This window comes from Accipiter gentilis, chromosome 6, assembly GCF_929443795.1.
Source record: "Accipiter gentilis chromosome 6, bAccGen1.1, whole genome shotgun sequence".
Lineage (NCBI taxonomy): Eukaryota > Metazoa > Chordata > Aves > Accipitriformes > Accipitridae > Astur > Astur gentilis.
Window position 1 is genome coordinate 2,094,472 of NC_064885.1, and position 14,058 is coordinate 2,108,529.

General features: G+C 53.2%; 1 protein-coding gene and 1 long non-coding RNA gene across 2 annotated transcripts; both read right to left on the minus strand.

Moving 5' to 3' along the window:
* Positions 1-2,170, minus strand: LOC126039813 (uncharacterized). The gene is made up of 2 exons (XR_007506414.1): positions 854-2,170; positions 1-734 (listed from the first exon to the last, which is right to left on the minus strand). It is a non-coding gene; the product is annotated as an uncharacterized LOC126039813 (long non-coding RNA).
* A 7,712-nt stretch (positions 2,171-9,882) lies between these two features.
* Positions 9,883-13,850, minus strand: SRSF1 (serine and arginine rich splicing factor 1). The gene is made up of 6 exons (XM_049802590.1): positions 13,329-13,850; positions 12,744-12,928; positions 12,282-12,454; positions 11,832-12,018; positions 11,297-11,416; positions 9,883-10,385 (listed from the first exon to the last, which is right to left on the minus strand). Exons 1-5 carry the CDS (start codon positions 13,520-13,522, stop codon positions 11,394-11,396), a joined length of 762 nt encoding a protein of 253 aa, XP_049658547.1. The 5' UTR covers positions 13,523-13,850; the 3' UTR covers positions 9,883-10,385; positions 11,297-11,393.
* Between the last annotated feature and the right edge of the window lie 208 nt (positions 13,851-14,058).

Here is a 14,058-nt window from a genome sequence, read left to right on the forward strand (position 1 = left end):
TGTTGAACCCACCTCGTGGCACAACTCGTACAGAGAGGAGCTGTTTCCTCCACCGTGCTCAGCCACAAAATAGTTAATTAAGCGCCTGTTGGCACAGGTACCATGAGCTGTGCTGCCTGCTCGGGAAGCCGGGCAGGACAGGGGGATGCAGCTCCCCTCCGTGAACCCGGGAGCCCCGGCAGGACCATCTAAACTCTACCCATTTTATCCCATTAGCCTTGCAGAAGCCCCCTATGCGTTAGGACCCGTAGTGGGACATGAGCAATGAAATCATAATTTGCTTTTCTGCTGTCTGCATCTCACATGGTTATAGAACGGACGAGTTGGGCTGGGCGAGAGGCTGCCCCGCGGCAGGCACATGCACCCATGCACCCTCCTCACCCGAGCCCTTCAAAGCGCTTTCCCCCAGCCCCTGCCTGCCTGCTGACACACCGTGCTCCGATTTTGCTCGGCGAGCGTGTGCTTGCATCACTAAGAATAGAAAATGTTGTCAAATATTTCAGCTTCAGAGGAACCCCTTTCTGTCTGTGCTCTGCTCCCAGAGGGACGTGGCGGGCTTTGAATTTCACAGCTCCATGGGGCTGAAGAGCCCTCGAGTGTGTAAATAAGCTGCAACAACATTACTGAGAATGTGCTCCCCGCAGGCAGTTTCCCTTCAGCTGCTTCCCAACTTTGTGTCTTCTCTGATTTCTCTCTTTGCAGTCCCGACTTCCCTCTCAAACTGATCAGGGAAACTAAAAAGAGACAGGAAAATAAGTCAGCTCAAGGAAGAAGCACAGGTTGAAGCAGAGCATGTGCCCTCTGCGAAGGCTCGGCCGCCGGCGGGACAGCCTCCCCACCAGCACAGCCGTACCGTGCCGGCTCACTCCGTGGGATGGTTCAGCATCCTCCGAAGAGCATCCCATCGCATCCCTCTGCCCGGCATCCGCCGGACAAGCGTGTCCCTGACCTGCAGCAAAAGGCGGGTGGAAGGTGCTGCAGGGACAGACAACCCATTTGCTAGGCAGAGGGAAAGGGAAAGCTCTTGCCAGATGGCTGCCCGCAGCCGTCGCCTCTGCTGCCACGCCAGCCTGCTGCCTTCCATCCCTCCCTCCATCCCGCGCCCTCGGGCAGCGGTGGGAGCGATGCCCTGCCTGCACCCTGCCAGGGCCACCATGCACGCCTGCCCCGGGGCTTAGGAGGAAGGCTGCTGCTGCTGCTGCTGCTGCTGCTGCTGCTGCAGAGAGCACCGTCGCCTTCTCATAATTAGCACATCTGAAAGATCGCTCCACTTTTCAAAAGAGGAAAATAGGATGCAGGAAATTACCAGCCAGCTCGGCTGAATCACCGCAGAAAGGCACTACGACAATCAATGGAGATGCTGCAAGAAGCTATTCAAAGGGAAGGAGCCTCGTTAGCAGGACTCAGCAGGGATGGCTGAATGCTGCTCCACTCTCTGTTTTCATGTTTTTAGCACCAAACTTTGAGGTGTGTCGCTGCAGCAGCCGTGTATGAGGTAGAGCGCGAAACTGGAAAAGCCAGCGTGATGCCCGTGGCTGTGCTCGTGGTACTACGAGGGTCACACGCTGTCCCGGTGGCAGAGAGACCTCCGGATCCGTACGGAGCCGGGTGGGAGCTCCCACCACGTACTTGCCGGCCCAGGGCTCCCCGAGAGCCGGGCAATGCCCGTGCCCCCCACCAGGCAGAAGAAGCATTACAGCTCCTCCGTGCTTTCAGGAGTTCCCTGCCGAAAGCATTCCCGTGCCAAAAAGCCCGGCAACAGTCGCTCCCCTCCGTGCAGTTCTCCCAAACCGTTCCCTCCCGGCTGCACCTCGTGCACCCCCTGTCCCCCCTTCGGCCACGCTGCCGCACCTGCTATGGAAAACCCTCCCTGCCTTCCCTTGGGATTTCATCCTCCTCCCTAAACTTTGTCATCCCCGTGAATCCGGCACCGTCCCCTCTCCCCGCGCTGCCGCGGCAGGCGGATTCCCACTTTCCCGCAGCCTGAGCTTCACTTTCCCCGGGCACGCAGCATCGCCGGGGGTTGGTTCCCTTCCTCCACGGCTCCACCGCTTCCCTCGCAGCCCGGCCCACAGCACGGCACGGCGGGAGATGCTCGGTGCTTCCAGCCGGCACAGCCCACGGGACGGCGGCCAGCGAGCCGCGGCCGAGGAGGAGCAAGCACGGCTATGTTTAGCCCCACCGCCGGCGGGCAGCGTGCCGGGAAAGTGGCGTTATCTCTTCCCACCTCCTTGTCCTCAGCTGCGACGGAGCTAATCTCTGCTTGGCACCTTGAGCGGCAGAGCTGCCCCGCACCGCAAGAACCCAGTGTCCCTTTGTTATTATTTTGGTTATCTCCGTCACAACTTTTTTCCCACAAAGCGGCTGCGGAAGAGCAGAAGAGCTGCCCTCCCTGCTGCTCGCCACGCTGGCCCTGGGGACGGGCAGCAGGCTGCTGGCTTTGCTGCTGTCCTCAGGCACGTGCAAAATTACGGCCCCTGCCCCAAAAGCAGGGCCGCCCGTCTCTGCTGCTGCCCACCGCGGGTGCACACGTGGGGTGGGGGACGCCTCGGGACAGCCGGCACACGGAGGGGTGCACGGTGCCGAGGTACCGATGCCATCCTGTGCGGATTGCCCATGCTTAACGTCAAATCTTCGGTTCTACTCGTATATATGATTTATATATGGTTTACACAGAGACGTGCAGCTATACAGCATATATTTTCCATTTTGTACAAGGACGTTTCAGAGACCTGCTGGCAGGGGCTCACCGAGCGTCCGCCCCGCGCTGCCCTCGGCACTTTGCCTTTGAGCAACGCTGCTCTCCGGAAAAGCATCCACGGCTTGATTTGAAAACTTCACGAGACAGAGCATGTACCAATTACTTAGCAGCTCGCTCCTCTGGTTAATCACCAGTGACCATTTTTAGTAATATTTCCTGCAGGGCCAAGGACTGCAGGGAAACATCCGCTCCTGCCTTGCTCCCCTTCCCACCATCTGCCCCGGCTCCTCCTGGGCGCGGGATGTACGGCAGCAGGCACATAAGGTCAGTGCATTTAGGGAAAAACACGGCCACTGAATTAGAGCAGCCGAGGCGGCGAGGAAATCCTAGCGCTAATCCCTGATCTTTCACTGACACACGGCAAAGCTCGGGCGAGCCGGCTGCCTCCCTCCTCCCCAGTCACAGCTGGAAAACGCGGATAATGCTGCATTACCTTCCCTGCAGGGCTGCTGCGATTAATAGCGGCAAAGAGCTCGGAAATCCTTCAGGGAAGGGAATGGGGATGGTGGGGATTAATACCCGGCTAGATGTCCGTGGTCCCCCAGGACCCACTCGTGCCTTTGCCAACCCTGCGCCCCATTTTCTTTATTCTTTGCTATTTACTTTTTTTCTGGGACCTGGGTGTTGTTTAATCTCGTTTGGCAGCTATGGATTGTCTCCAAATAATCAATGTTTGTGCATTCGTCTGCATCGTGCGGCTGATCCCACAGGGATGAGCCTCGGGCAGAGCATCCCCGCTCCGGCGGGGCGGTGAGAAAGCAGGCAGCCGAGGCTCTCGCCGGCCGAGGAACCAACTCTGCACCGTATTTCCAAGGGGGAGAACAAAATCTTTGGCAATACCCGCTGACCGCTGCCGAATCGGGGTGCAGGCACCCGGGCAGCTCTGGCTCCAATGAATTTCGGTGCCGCCAGGAAAAGGTCCCGCATCATTCCTGTGCCTTCCCTCCGGCCTGCAGCTTCTTAACGCGCACTGTAAAGATACACGCGTGTGCGGGGATGGAGAGGGAACGTGGCCAAAGGAGGCAGAGTCAAATCCAACCCAGAGCTGTGCAGAGGAAGTTTTTCCCAAGTTTAAAACAGTACCAAAAATCACTAGAAAAATACAGACCTGCCCTTTGTCAGAAGGAAAAGACCCAGAGTTCAGCAAACTGCCAAGTTTTTCATTTTTAAATTTCCGCTGGCGTGCTGGAGGCAGCCGCCTTCTGCAGCCTCTCGGCATCCCAGCAAGTAAAACACTCTGCACCATCCCCGCCGCGGGAGCCAGCCCAGCACCGGAGCTCCGGGTCCACGCTGGCAAATCTTCCCAGGTAGACATCCGCGTGGTCTAAGCTCGGCAGGATCCGTCACGTCATCAGCTACGCGGAGCGCAACCAAGTCATACGAGAAACGGGTATTTTTAAAAAAAAATATTATACCCGAAGCGTGAATCGTTAGCTGACTCATAGAAATATGAAACTCACTTAAGGGATGAATTAGAGCTATTAGAATACAGAGGTAATTACTCATGCGAACAATGCCCTTCTCAACTCTTTAATGATTACACAAATTAGTGCATAAAATTATGTTAATAGCCCTACAACTGTTGCATATACACGCAGCCCTCCGGTTGGGAGGGGATGAGCGTCAGGCTGAGCCAGAGCCCTCTCGCTGCCTGGGACAGGGCTGAGCGAGGGCCAGGCCAGGCTGCAGCCCATCCCGCGGCTCTGCCGGGCTCCGTGCCCGTCCCGCGGCTTTGCCGGAGAGAGACCGAGTGCTGCGAGGAGCGGACAGCGCGGGTGGGTGCGTCAGGCTCGCCAGTCCGACGCACTCGCCTTCTTCAGGCGTGCGGGAGAGGGATTTTAGGGAACGTTTGTCACACAGGGAACTTCCTGGAATCCTGATTTTTTTCTAAAAATTGAGCTTTCTATTTGAAATAGCTTCAGCTGCAATTCAGGATAAACTGCTCTTCACTGTGCAGGTGCAGGGAGGATTATTTTGCACTCGGCATAGTGGACTCTTACCAAAGCTGTAGCTATTTTTAGCCAATCTAGAAATTACTATAATTTTGCTGTACAGCTAAGAACTATCTGCTGTTATCAGGAGTAAGAAATCTCGAGCCGTGACTAACACGAACAGATCAATGAACGAGTCTTGTTCTAAAGCAGAAGTTTCTGTTCAAAAAAACCCAAAACAAACAACAACAAAAAAACCCAAGCTGTGGTTTCGAGGAGAAACCACAAGTTTTCTAACCATTTCTATGTCAGCGCTAATGTTAGGTTTATTAAGTACTCCGCTATCAGTATGATGTGCAATTAAGGACACATTCCCTCCCTCCCCGCTGCACTTCCCAAACTGTTGGCACAATGAAGGCAGTATCACGCTCTGCTGCCGACGGGCAGCTGCGCCGGCGAGGGCAGGACAGAGGGGCCACGCAGCCCCGGGGCAGACAATTGCCCTCAGTTGTACCAACAAAGCGGCACTATCGGAAGCTCAGGACCATCTGAAAAGGCAGATTCCCCGTGCACGAACGGCGGAGAGCTGCTCCAGCACCGGCGGGTTAAAAGCACGGTGGCACCGGGGAGGTAACGCTGCGGCAGCCAAGGGCGGCGACCTGCCCGCTTCCACCGGCCGAGAAACCCACCTGCTTCTGCGCTTGTGACGGACAACAAAATTCATGAGGAGAGGGGGTTAAGTTTGGCTGGCCCCTCCGCTTTAACAAAGGTGTTTCCATCTTCCAGTTACTACCCCTTTCCGTCTTCTTCGGAGCCAACGGACTCTTGAAAACGTTGAGTTTTGGGAAGAACATGTTCTTTAAAAAAAAAATAAATGACACTGGGTGCCTTGGTTTTGGTCCGTTAAAATCCTAGAAAATACATTCCCGGAACAAGCGCTGGCAGAACAGCCAACATGGTCTGCCTGCCTGCCTTCCAGCAGAACCTGTTTCCACTAATGTAAGACGTTAAAATAAATTGAAGTTAGTTTTACCCAACGGCCACAGCAGGGTGAGCGGATGACTCGGACGGTCCGTGCCTGGAAGCCAAAATTCCCCGTGAGGGAAGTTAAGCCGGCACTGGCTCAGGTTCGTTTTCATCCTCAACCCGAGAAGCCAAAGGGGGAAATGGCAGCAACAGGGGTCCCCGGGCCAGGACTGGCAGGAGCGACTGCTCCCAACACCCGGCTAACTCCTACCCATCGCAGTAACAAAGCTAATGAACCCACAGAGACCCGCTGTAATTAAAAACTGAGAGTACGTCAGAAGGCACGGATTCCTCCACTTAACTTTTCCTAGTGCTATCAAAACTGGTTTATAGTACATTCCTGAGATACTAATTTAATTCGTCACCTTGTAAAGTCCATTATGTCAGTCAGAGAACATGATACTTGCCCAGAAGACGGTGAGCCACGCTGGCTGCTGCAGGTCAGAACCAGAAATTAAAAAACAAGGCACATGGGGAAAGCCTTGGTCCACCCAGCGAAGTGGGCTTTCCCGCTCCATCAACTGCATGTCCGGCTGTTAGCAGTACGATGACAGGAAAGATTTTACAGGAAAAAAGGTCTAGAGGCATGAAACACGCCAGAGCTCTGCACCACCAAGACTTTTACTACAGGATCTCAAAGCGCTTTACAAACGCCAGCGCTGAAGAGCGTCATGAGGCGCCCGCCGGCTGGTACGCACGGGAGAACAAAGGGAACGGGCCGGCCGCAGCACGGCGGTGCCGGGGCAGATGCCCAGCAGCAGGAACACGGACCAGCCGGTCGTCTGCTGCGGCGACCCAACCTCTCTCCCCTTGGTGTGGAAAGCCAAAACGAGAGAAAGAACTTCAGGACTGCTCCGTTGCCTTCCATGTTCCAAGTGAAACGAAAACACAGCTTTTCTACTTAACAGGGAGGATATCAGCAGCCTTCTTGCAGAGGTACGATGCCCACCAGGTCTTCAAGAGCTCAAGGTAGGGAGCTTTGCACCAAGGTGACACGGTCCACGAATCCCAACGCGGAGAAACGCTGGGGCTCCCACCGCCGCTTTGGCAGAGTTCAGTTCTCTCCCGCGCTCCCCCCCGGGGAGGAACGGCCTCTCCGCGTACGCTGCAAACCACTTTGAGATAATCTCTGAAGCAAACAACCGTCAAGTATTTCCCACTCGCATAGTCCAGCTGCACACAACAGACCCGAGAGCTGAAGCATCATCGACCCTGTCTGCGCACATCCCTCACCTGCCAGCTCCAGGACCACGCTCGACATTTTTCAAGCCTTCCTGCACGTCTAACGTTACAGCTTGTACAGGTACTTCCGTACCTTGAAATCACCTGAACCACCCCTTAAATTAGTGCCTCAGCATGTTAATTAGCTCCTCGTGAACTTGCTTAGAACCGCTGGCTCTGCCTGGACTCCGTGGATCAGAACCCAGACTCCCGTATTTCAAAGAGGGGACTGTGACCCCTTCGTCTGCTGGGCTCCCAGCCTCCTTCGCTCTTCCTCCCCCACAAAGTTCACTTTCTTTCCAAACCCTATGCAGCCAGAGAACAAACCTCTCCAAATACCACTTCAGTTCAACCCAAACTCTTCAGGTTTCCTTTTGTGAAAGAAAAGGTCTCACTTCCCTGAGCAGTCATAACCTTTGCTTTAAAACTGCTCCCATTCTACCTTTCTTGAACGCAGGTGACAGAACTGATCAATGTGCAGAAGCGTTTGGGGTTTTTTGGGCCAAACTTCCCCTTGCTTCAACAGCACGTACCAACGCGCCGTCAAGCACGTGCTGCTCGCTCCGCTCCCTCATTTCCCACACCCCAACAAACGAACTCCTCCCTTCGCACCCCACCGTCGCGCTCTCACAACTCACCCCGCTCATCCCTACAGCTCTTCTCTTCTTCCCATCCGGCATCGTCCCACCACCACTTGAGCATTTAAGTCTGTTCTGTGCGTGACATAGCTTTCACCTCCCCCCCCCCAAATACAGTGCTTTGCTATCAGGATTTCATAATTTTTGGAAAAAAAGTACATCTCACATACGCGCCTTTGGCAATACAGTATTTTGCAGGGGAACAACATTCTGTAACAAACCACAACCTCCGTCACCGCACACAGCATCCTTCATGGTTTTACACATGCCAGCGTGTCACGCTTAAAACCCAAATCTGCTAATCCTGCCCCAAACACAAATCCCACCTTACAATAAAGCAATCTCTGTTTTATCCTGCTCCATACGGGATGCTACAGTTCCCTGCCATACAGAAGCAGCCTACAGTCATCCATTTCTGAAAAGCAAAGTGTACGTTATTTATACAAGTACCCTGCTGTGGTGGGTTGACCCTGGCTGGACGCCAGGTGCCCACCAAAGCCACTCTGACACTCCCCTCCTCAGCTGGGCAGGGGAGAGAAAATAAAACTAAAGGCTCATGGGTTGAGATAAGGACAGGGAGAGATTACTCAGCAATTACCATCATAGGCAAAACAGACTCGACTTGGGGAAATTGGTTTCATTTATTACCAATCAAATCAGAGTAGAATAATGAGAAATAAAACCAAATCTTAAAATGCCTTCCCCCTAGCCCTCCCTTCTTCCCAGGCTTGACTCCCAAATTCTCTACCTCCTCCCCCCAGCAGCACAGGGGGACGGAGAATGTGAGTTGGGGTCAGTTCATCACACATTGTCTCTGCTGCTCCTTCCTCCTCAGGGGGCGGATGCCTCACTCCTCCCCTGGTCCAGCGTAGGGTCCCTCCCACGGGAGACAGTCCTTCCCACAGGCTGCTATCCTTCAGGCACAGACTGTTCCAGTGTGGGTCCCCCACGGAGGCGGGGGGGGGCAGCAAACCTGCTCCATGGGCTCCTCTCTCCACAGACCCACAGGTCCTGCCAGGAGCCTGCTCCAACGCAGGCTTCCCACGGGGTCACAGCCTCCTTCAGGCACCTACCTGCTCCGGCGTGGGGTCCTCCACGGGCTGCAGGTGGAGATCTGCTCCACTGTGGACCTCCCTGGACTGCAGGGGGACAGCCTGCCTCACCGTGGTCTTCATCACCAAGGGCTGCAGGGGAAACTCTGCTCTAGTGCCTGGACCATCTCCTCCACCGACTTCTTCACTGACCTTGGTGTCCGCAGGGTTATTTCTCTCACACTCTCTCCAGCTGCAGCTGTGCAGGTGGCTTTTTCCTCCCTTCTTAAATACATTATCCCAGAGGCACTATCACCATCACTGATGGGCTCAGCCTTGGCCAGCAGCAGGTCCATCTTGGAGCCAGCTGGCATTAGCTCCGTCAGACACAGGGGAAGCTTCCAGCAGCTTCTCACAGCAGCCACCCCTGTAGCCCCCCCACTATCAGAACCTTGCCACGCAAACCCAACACACCTACTTAAACATTAACCTGATCGCCACCTGCTCTGCACTCCCTAGTAGGGACAGTCCTATGAGCCAGCAATTAACGCTGTGCGGGAAGAAACACCCTTCTCCTCCGTGCTGACGCTTTGCTCTTTAATTCATTGTAAATTAAACACATTCAAAGATAACCACTGATCTTTCATCAGACAACCAAAGGAATATTCACGTACTTCCTATTAAGCTACAAGAATATTCAACCTCAGGAAGGTGCCGCATTTGCAGCCAGGCCGCAAGCTGCGCTCGCCGCAGGGTTGCGATTACCCCGTGCCTACGCCAGCAGCAAGGGCTCAGCCATCGCACTCGGTGCAATTACCTGCCGCTAATGACCTGGCTCCTCCATAACCCGCATCGTTGCTCGCCTGCTGGGCGCTGCCTCCAGCCCACCAGCGCTCAAGGACTGCAGGCACCCGGAGGGTTTACACACACCCGTCCTACCCGAGCATTGTGAGGGGAGCGCCGAGCCCGATTAATCTCACGTTTTCCCTCTGTGATCTCTTCAGAAGAGTTATCATTAGCAACATTAATATTAAAGCATCCTCTTTAGTGAGACTTCTTTCTTTTCCCCTTTTCACCTACTCATATAATAAATTCCACCCATTTCCCAGGGAACCGATCCTTTATTCAGGAGAAGCTCAAACATCAACACTTCCTGTGAAACACTACATCTCTGTTGAACACAAAAGCCTTTTGTCTGAAAACTTGCGATTTAACAATGCTACAGTGGCAAGCGAAGACTAAGACTCTTGGCAACAAATGATGACAACCATGCATGTTTTTTTTAAAAATTTTATTTGTCAAAGAAAAAAAGGCAATAGCCAATTGAAAACCTACTCAATCTTTAACTCCAATTTTTGTCTTTAAATTTAGAGAAATGACTTTACTTTTTTTTTTTAAACAAACCCCCCTTTTTCCCCTTTAACGTTTACCATCTACTCGTGCTGAATCCTTCCAAGGAGATTGCTCCAGCGTACCTCTCCAGGTCCTTGCTTTGCTCCTTTTACCAAAAAAATGAAAAACTCCATCGTGCATCTTAAGGGCTCCAATCGTCAAAAATAGGAAAAAAAATCTTTGGAATAGCCAATTGAGTTGAATAAAAAAAAATCCACACGAATGCGGTTTGGTTGGGGCAGGAATCCACTCCTATGTTCCTGGTAATTTGATCCCGCTCCATGAATCCTTGTAATTCAGCCTCCCTATCCTATCCACATTATGATTTGAATCCAATGATCCAGCTCCAAGGATTGGGATCCAGTGAGCCCTCTCCAATCCAAACCTTTATAACCAGCAAAACCAAAAAAGAGGAGGCAAAAAGTTAGATACTGTAATGAAAAAATAGGATTCTGGGGAATGATCAGTTATGTTTGCCATCAATTAATACAGATGTACATTAATAACTATCAATTCCCCAAAACAAACTTTTGAATGGTGATGCTCAGATAATTTTTAGAAATATTAATTACTACTTGGAGGAAACATTGTAATATTTACAATATGTCAACTGAAAATGCCAACATACTCATTGCTCGTACGGTGGTGTGCTACCGGTTTTGTGGTTGCAAAAAAATGTTCATGAAACTGGAAAAGCTTACTGCTAAAGCTATCCACCTACTGTATGTCTGAACTATAGCTAGCACTCCCAGCTGGAAGGTAACAAAATTAACTAACCAGAGTTTTCAAACATATCGGTGAGTCAATTAGTCTGAGGGGGCAGGGCTGAGACTTAAGAAATTACTCCCAACTAGGTTTTCTATTTTTGCTTTCATTCTGATACTTAAAAAAAAAATGAAATAGCAACGCTGTATCAGTCACACAGAGGACATGCAGATTTTAGCAGTATTGATATTATACTCTGATTTTAAGATACCCTTGATCTACTACAAGTGTACGAACACTACATAACATTAACACTTGTAACCAAATGCTGCATGACAAAGTAAACCAATACTCCCACCCCCGTCCCACTTTATTCCTTTAAAAAACTAGAATGAAATAGAGAATTACAAAAGCAAGTATTTAGCCACAATTGCCCCCCCCCAAAAGTTTTAAAGAAAAGAGCAATTGTAGTCTGCGGTAACTAGAACATGCCTGAAGTGACACGTAGGTGCACGTACTCAATTAACCTGTCTCTCAGTATAAGGTCAATACTGCCAAGTTCATCTGTGACAATAGCACTTGGAGTCATACCATTGCCTCCATTATTGATCTGATCCTCCTCAATCCTCCTTTTGACAATCCTAAAATGATTGACATGTGCTCCACAATCCTTTAATCCAAAGCATTCTTAATCCATCTCTTCAGATATGTCTACAGAAAGACACACGAAAAGGCAAGATAAAATATAAGATCCCCCAGAAGAGACAAGTTAGCCACAAACATCCCAACATCCCCAGCTCGTATAAACCATAGCTGAACACTGAGACATTTACACAGCAATACCACAGTTCGAAGAATGTTGGTATTTAACTAGAACTAAATTGAAACAATCCTGACTGACATCAATTAAAATACAATTTACCAAAGACATGAGGGGAATGTTGATGTTAAGGAGCAAATACTCACTAGGGATTTTACACAAGAATGCAATTCAACACTTCAGCCAATTTGAATAAAACAGTTTGAATTTAAAAAAAAAAAAAACGAAAGACTGTACTAAGTAAAGGAAAACTGTGTACAACATGGGGTTCTACAAAAAGATCAGAGCTAGTGATCATTTATGTACGAGATCGGGATCTGCTGTGACGGGGAGAGTAGCGTGGAGATCCTCTGCTTCTTCTTGGGGAATAACTGCGGCTTCTGCTGTTGCTTCGACTACGGCTTCTGCTACGACTACGGCTGCGTGACCGAGATCTTCCATAGCTTGGACTTCTTGGGCCATCAACTTTAACACGGATGTAGGCAGTTTCTCCCTATTGAATAGACAGAACTTTCGATTGAAAAGTCTAGGCTTTAGGGCCATTTTTTTAGGCATGCTGACAGACTGAAGATATTGTTTACTACAGCATGGAAATAGACATCAAAGCTTTAAAGTCTATCTCCTGACAAACTGACCACAGACTTACTTAGCTGCTTCGTATATAGACAATGAACACCACACGTTCCTTACCTTCAAATCCTACTGTTAAGCCCCTTGTATCCAATTCTGGCCAAAGAAAGTAAGTATGAAACCTACCTCATGAGATCTAAATTTAGTGTTATCCAGTTTTCGCACAGCGTAGGTCATATCTTCCTTCCGTACAAACTCCACGACACCAGTGCCATCTCGGAAAACATCAGCATAACATACATCACCTGCTTCACGCATGTGATCCTTTAAATCCTGCCAACTTCCACTTGGAGGCAGCCCTATATAAAAAGCAAAGCATCGCTTTAAAAGCCGGCTGTATTTTCGCCTCCTGTAGTTCACAGCGTCAACTCCCAGTAAACAAAAGAGGCTATTTAGCAAGCAGACAGGCTGCCTCGAGGAGCTGTTCCGCATCCTACGGACAGCATTCCTCCCAGGCTACGCGAGGCGATGGCTTTTTAGGAAACTTGGAGCTGCATCACCCCTCCCCGGGATGCTTGCCCGCAGGACCCCGGGGGAGCGTTTGGGTTAAGAAAAAAAAAAAACCCCAAACCAAAAACAATGACTCACCCGAGACGATCACTCTGTACTCCGAGCGCCGGGACGGGGGGCCGTACCTGCCCCGGGGGGCTCCACCCCCTCCGCCACCTCCGCCGCCTCTCCCGGTGCCCCGGCCGCTCCGAGGAAACTCCACGCGGAGGCGATAACCATCGTAATCGTAGCCGTCCCGCCCGTAGACGGCGTCCTCCGCGTCCCTGCGGGACGGGACGGGGCGGTGAGCGCGGCCGTCCGTCCGCCCGCTTCCCCCCCCCCCCCCCCCGCCCCACGCCGCGCCCTGCCCACGCACCGCCTCCCCGCCTTTGTTCCCGCTTCCCGCCGGCCCCACCCCGCTGCCCGCCGCCCCCCCCCCTCCCTCCCTTCCCCGGGCCCGCCACCCGCAACGGTGCGTGGGCCCGTTACTGCGGCCTGAGGCGGGAGGAGACCGGTGCTATACTGAGGGGAGAGGAGGCAGCTCCCAGGCGGCTGCCCCCGCCTCAGGCCCGGGGCTTGGGGGGACGGGACACGCACACGGAGAGGACACAGGCCGCAGCACCACCCCCCCCCCCATACACACTGCCCTCCCAGGGGAGCGCCCGCGGGTGGTGGGGGTCTCACCTGGGGTCCTCAAACTCGACGAAGGCGAAAGGCGGGCCCCCGCGGCGGTTCTTGAGGTCGATGTCGCGGATGGCCCCGTACTTGTAGAAGACGTCCTCGATGTCCTTGGTGCGGATGTCGGGGGGCAGATTCCCCACGTAGATGCGGCAGTCGTTGTTGCCGGCTGGGCCGCGGATCACGCCCCCTCCGGACATGGCAAGGTCAGCAATGGCTGCGGCGGTGGAGGGCCGGAGCGCGGAGAGCGGGCGGGCAAGCGGGCGCGGGGCCGAGATCGGGCAGACAGAGGAGCGCACACGCCGCCTCCCCCAACAACCGCTTACAAAATGGCGACCGCGGCTCCCCTCGCGGTCCTACTGCGCGCAGCGATTTCACCCCGGGACGCAGCACCGCCCGCGCTGGAGGCCAACGAGGCGGCGCCCGCGTCTCCCGCCGCGCCCTCGCTCCTCCCTCCTGCGCATGCGCGGCCTCGGAGGAAAGTAGTCCCTTCTTTCTCGCCCCTTGGCCGCGACCACCCGGGAAGCCGAACCCGTGACTGGCGGCGCAGCTCCCGGGTGCGAAGGTGCGGCGAGCTCGGTTCTCCCTCGGAAAAGCCCCTCCGCCGCCGACGGAGGGAGGAAAGAACGCGATCCCCCAGCTGCGGTTTTGACGGCGGCGGGCCGTTTGGCGTCACATCCGGTGCGGCGTCCGCGCCAAGAAGACCCGGCCGGGGCAGGGAAGGGTGTATCCCACA

Excerpts from the sequence above, each read along its gene's own strand:
- SRSF1 (XM_049802590.1), bottom strand. The coding sequence starts at position 13,522 with ATGTCCGGAGGGGGCGTGATCCGCGGCCCAGCCGGCAACAACGACTGC. Across the intron at positions 12,929-13,328 it reads GTCGAGTTTGAGGACCCCAG|GGACGCGGAGGACGCCGTCT; the intron begins GTGAGACCCCCA and ends CCCGTCCCGCAG. Across the intron at positions 11,417-11,831 it reads TCACAGCAGATCCCGATCTC|ACATATCTGAAGAGATGGAT; the intron begins GTACATAAATGA and ends GTCTTTCTGTAG.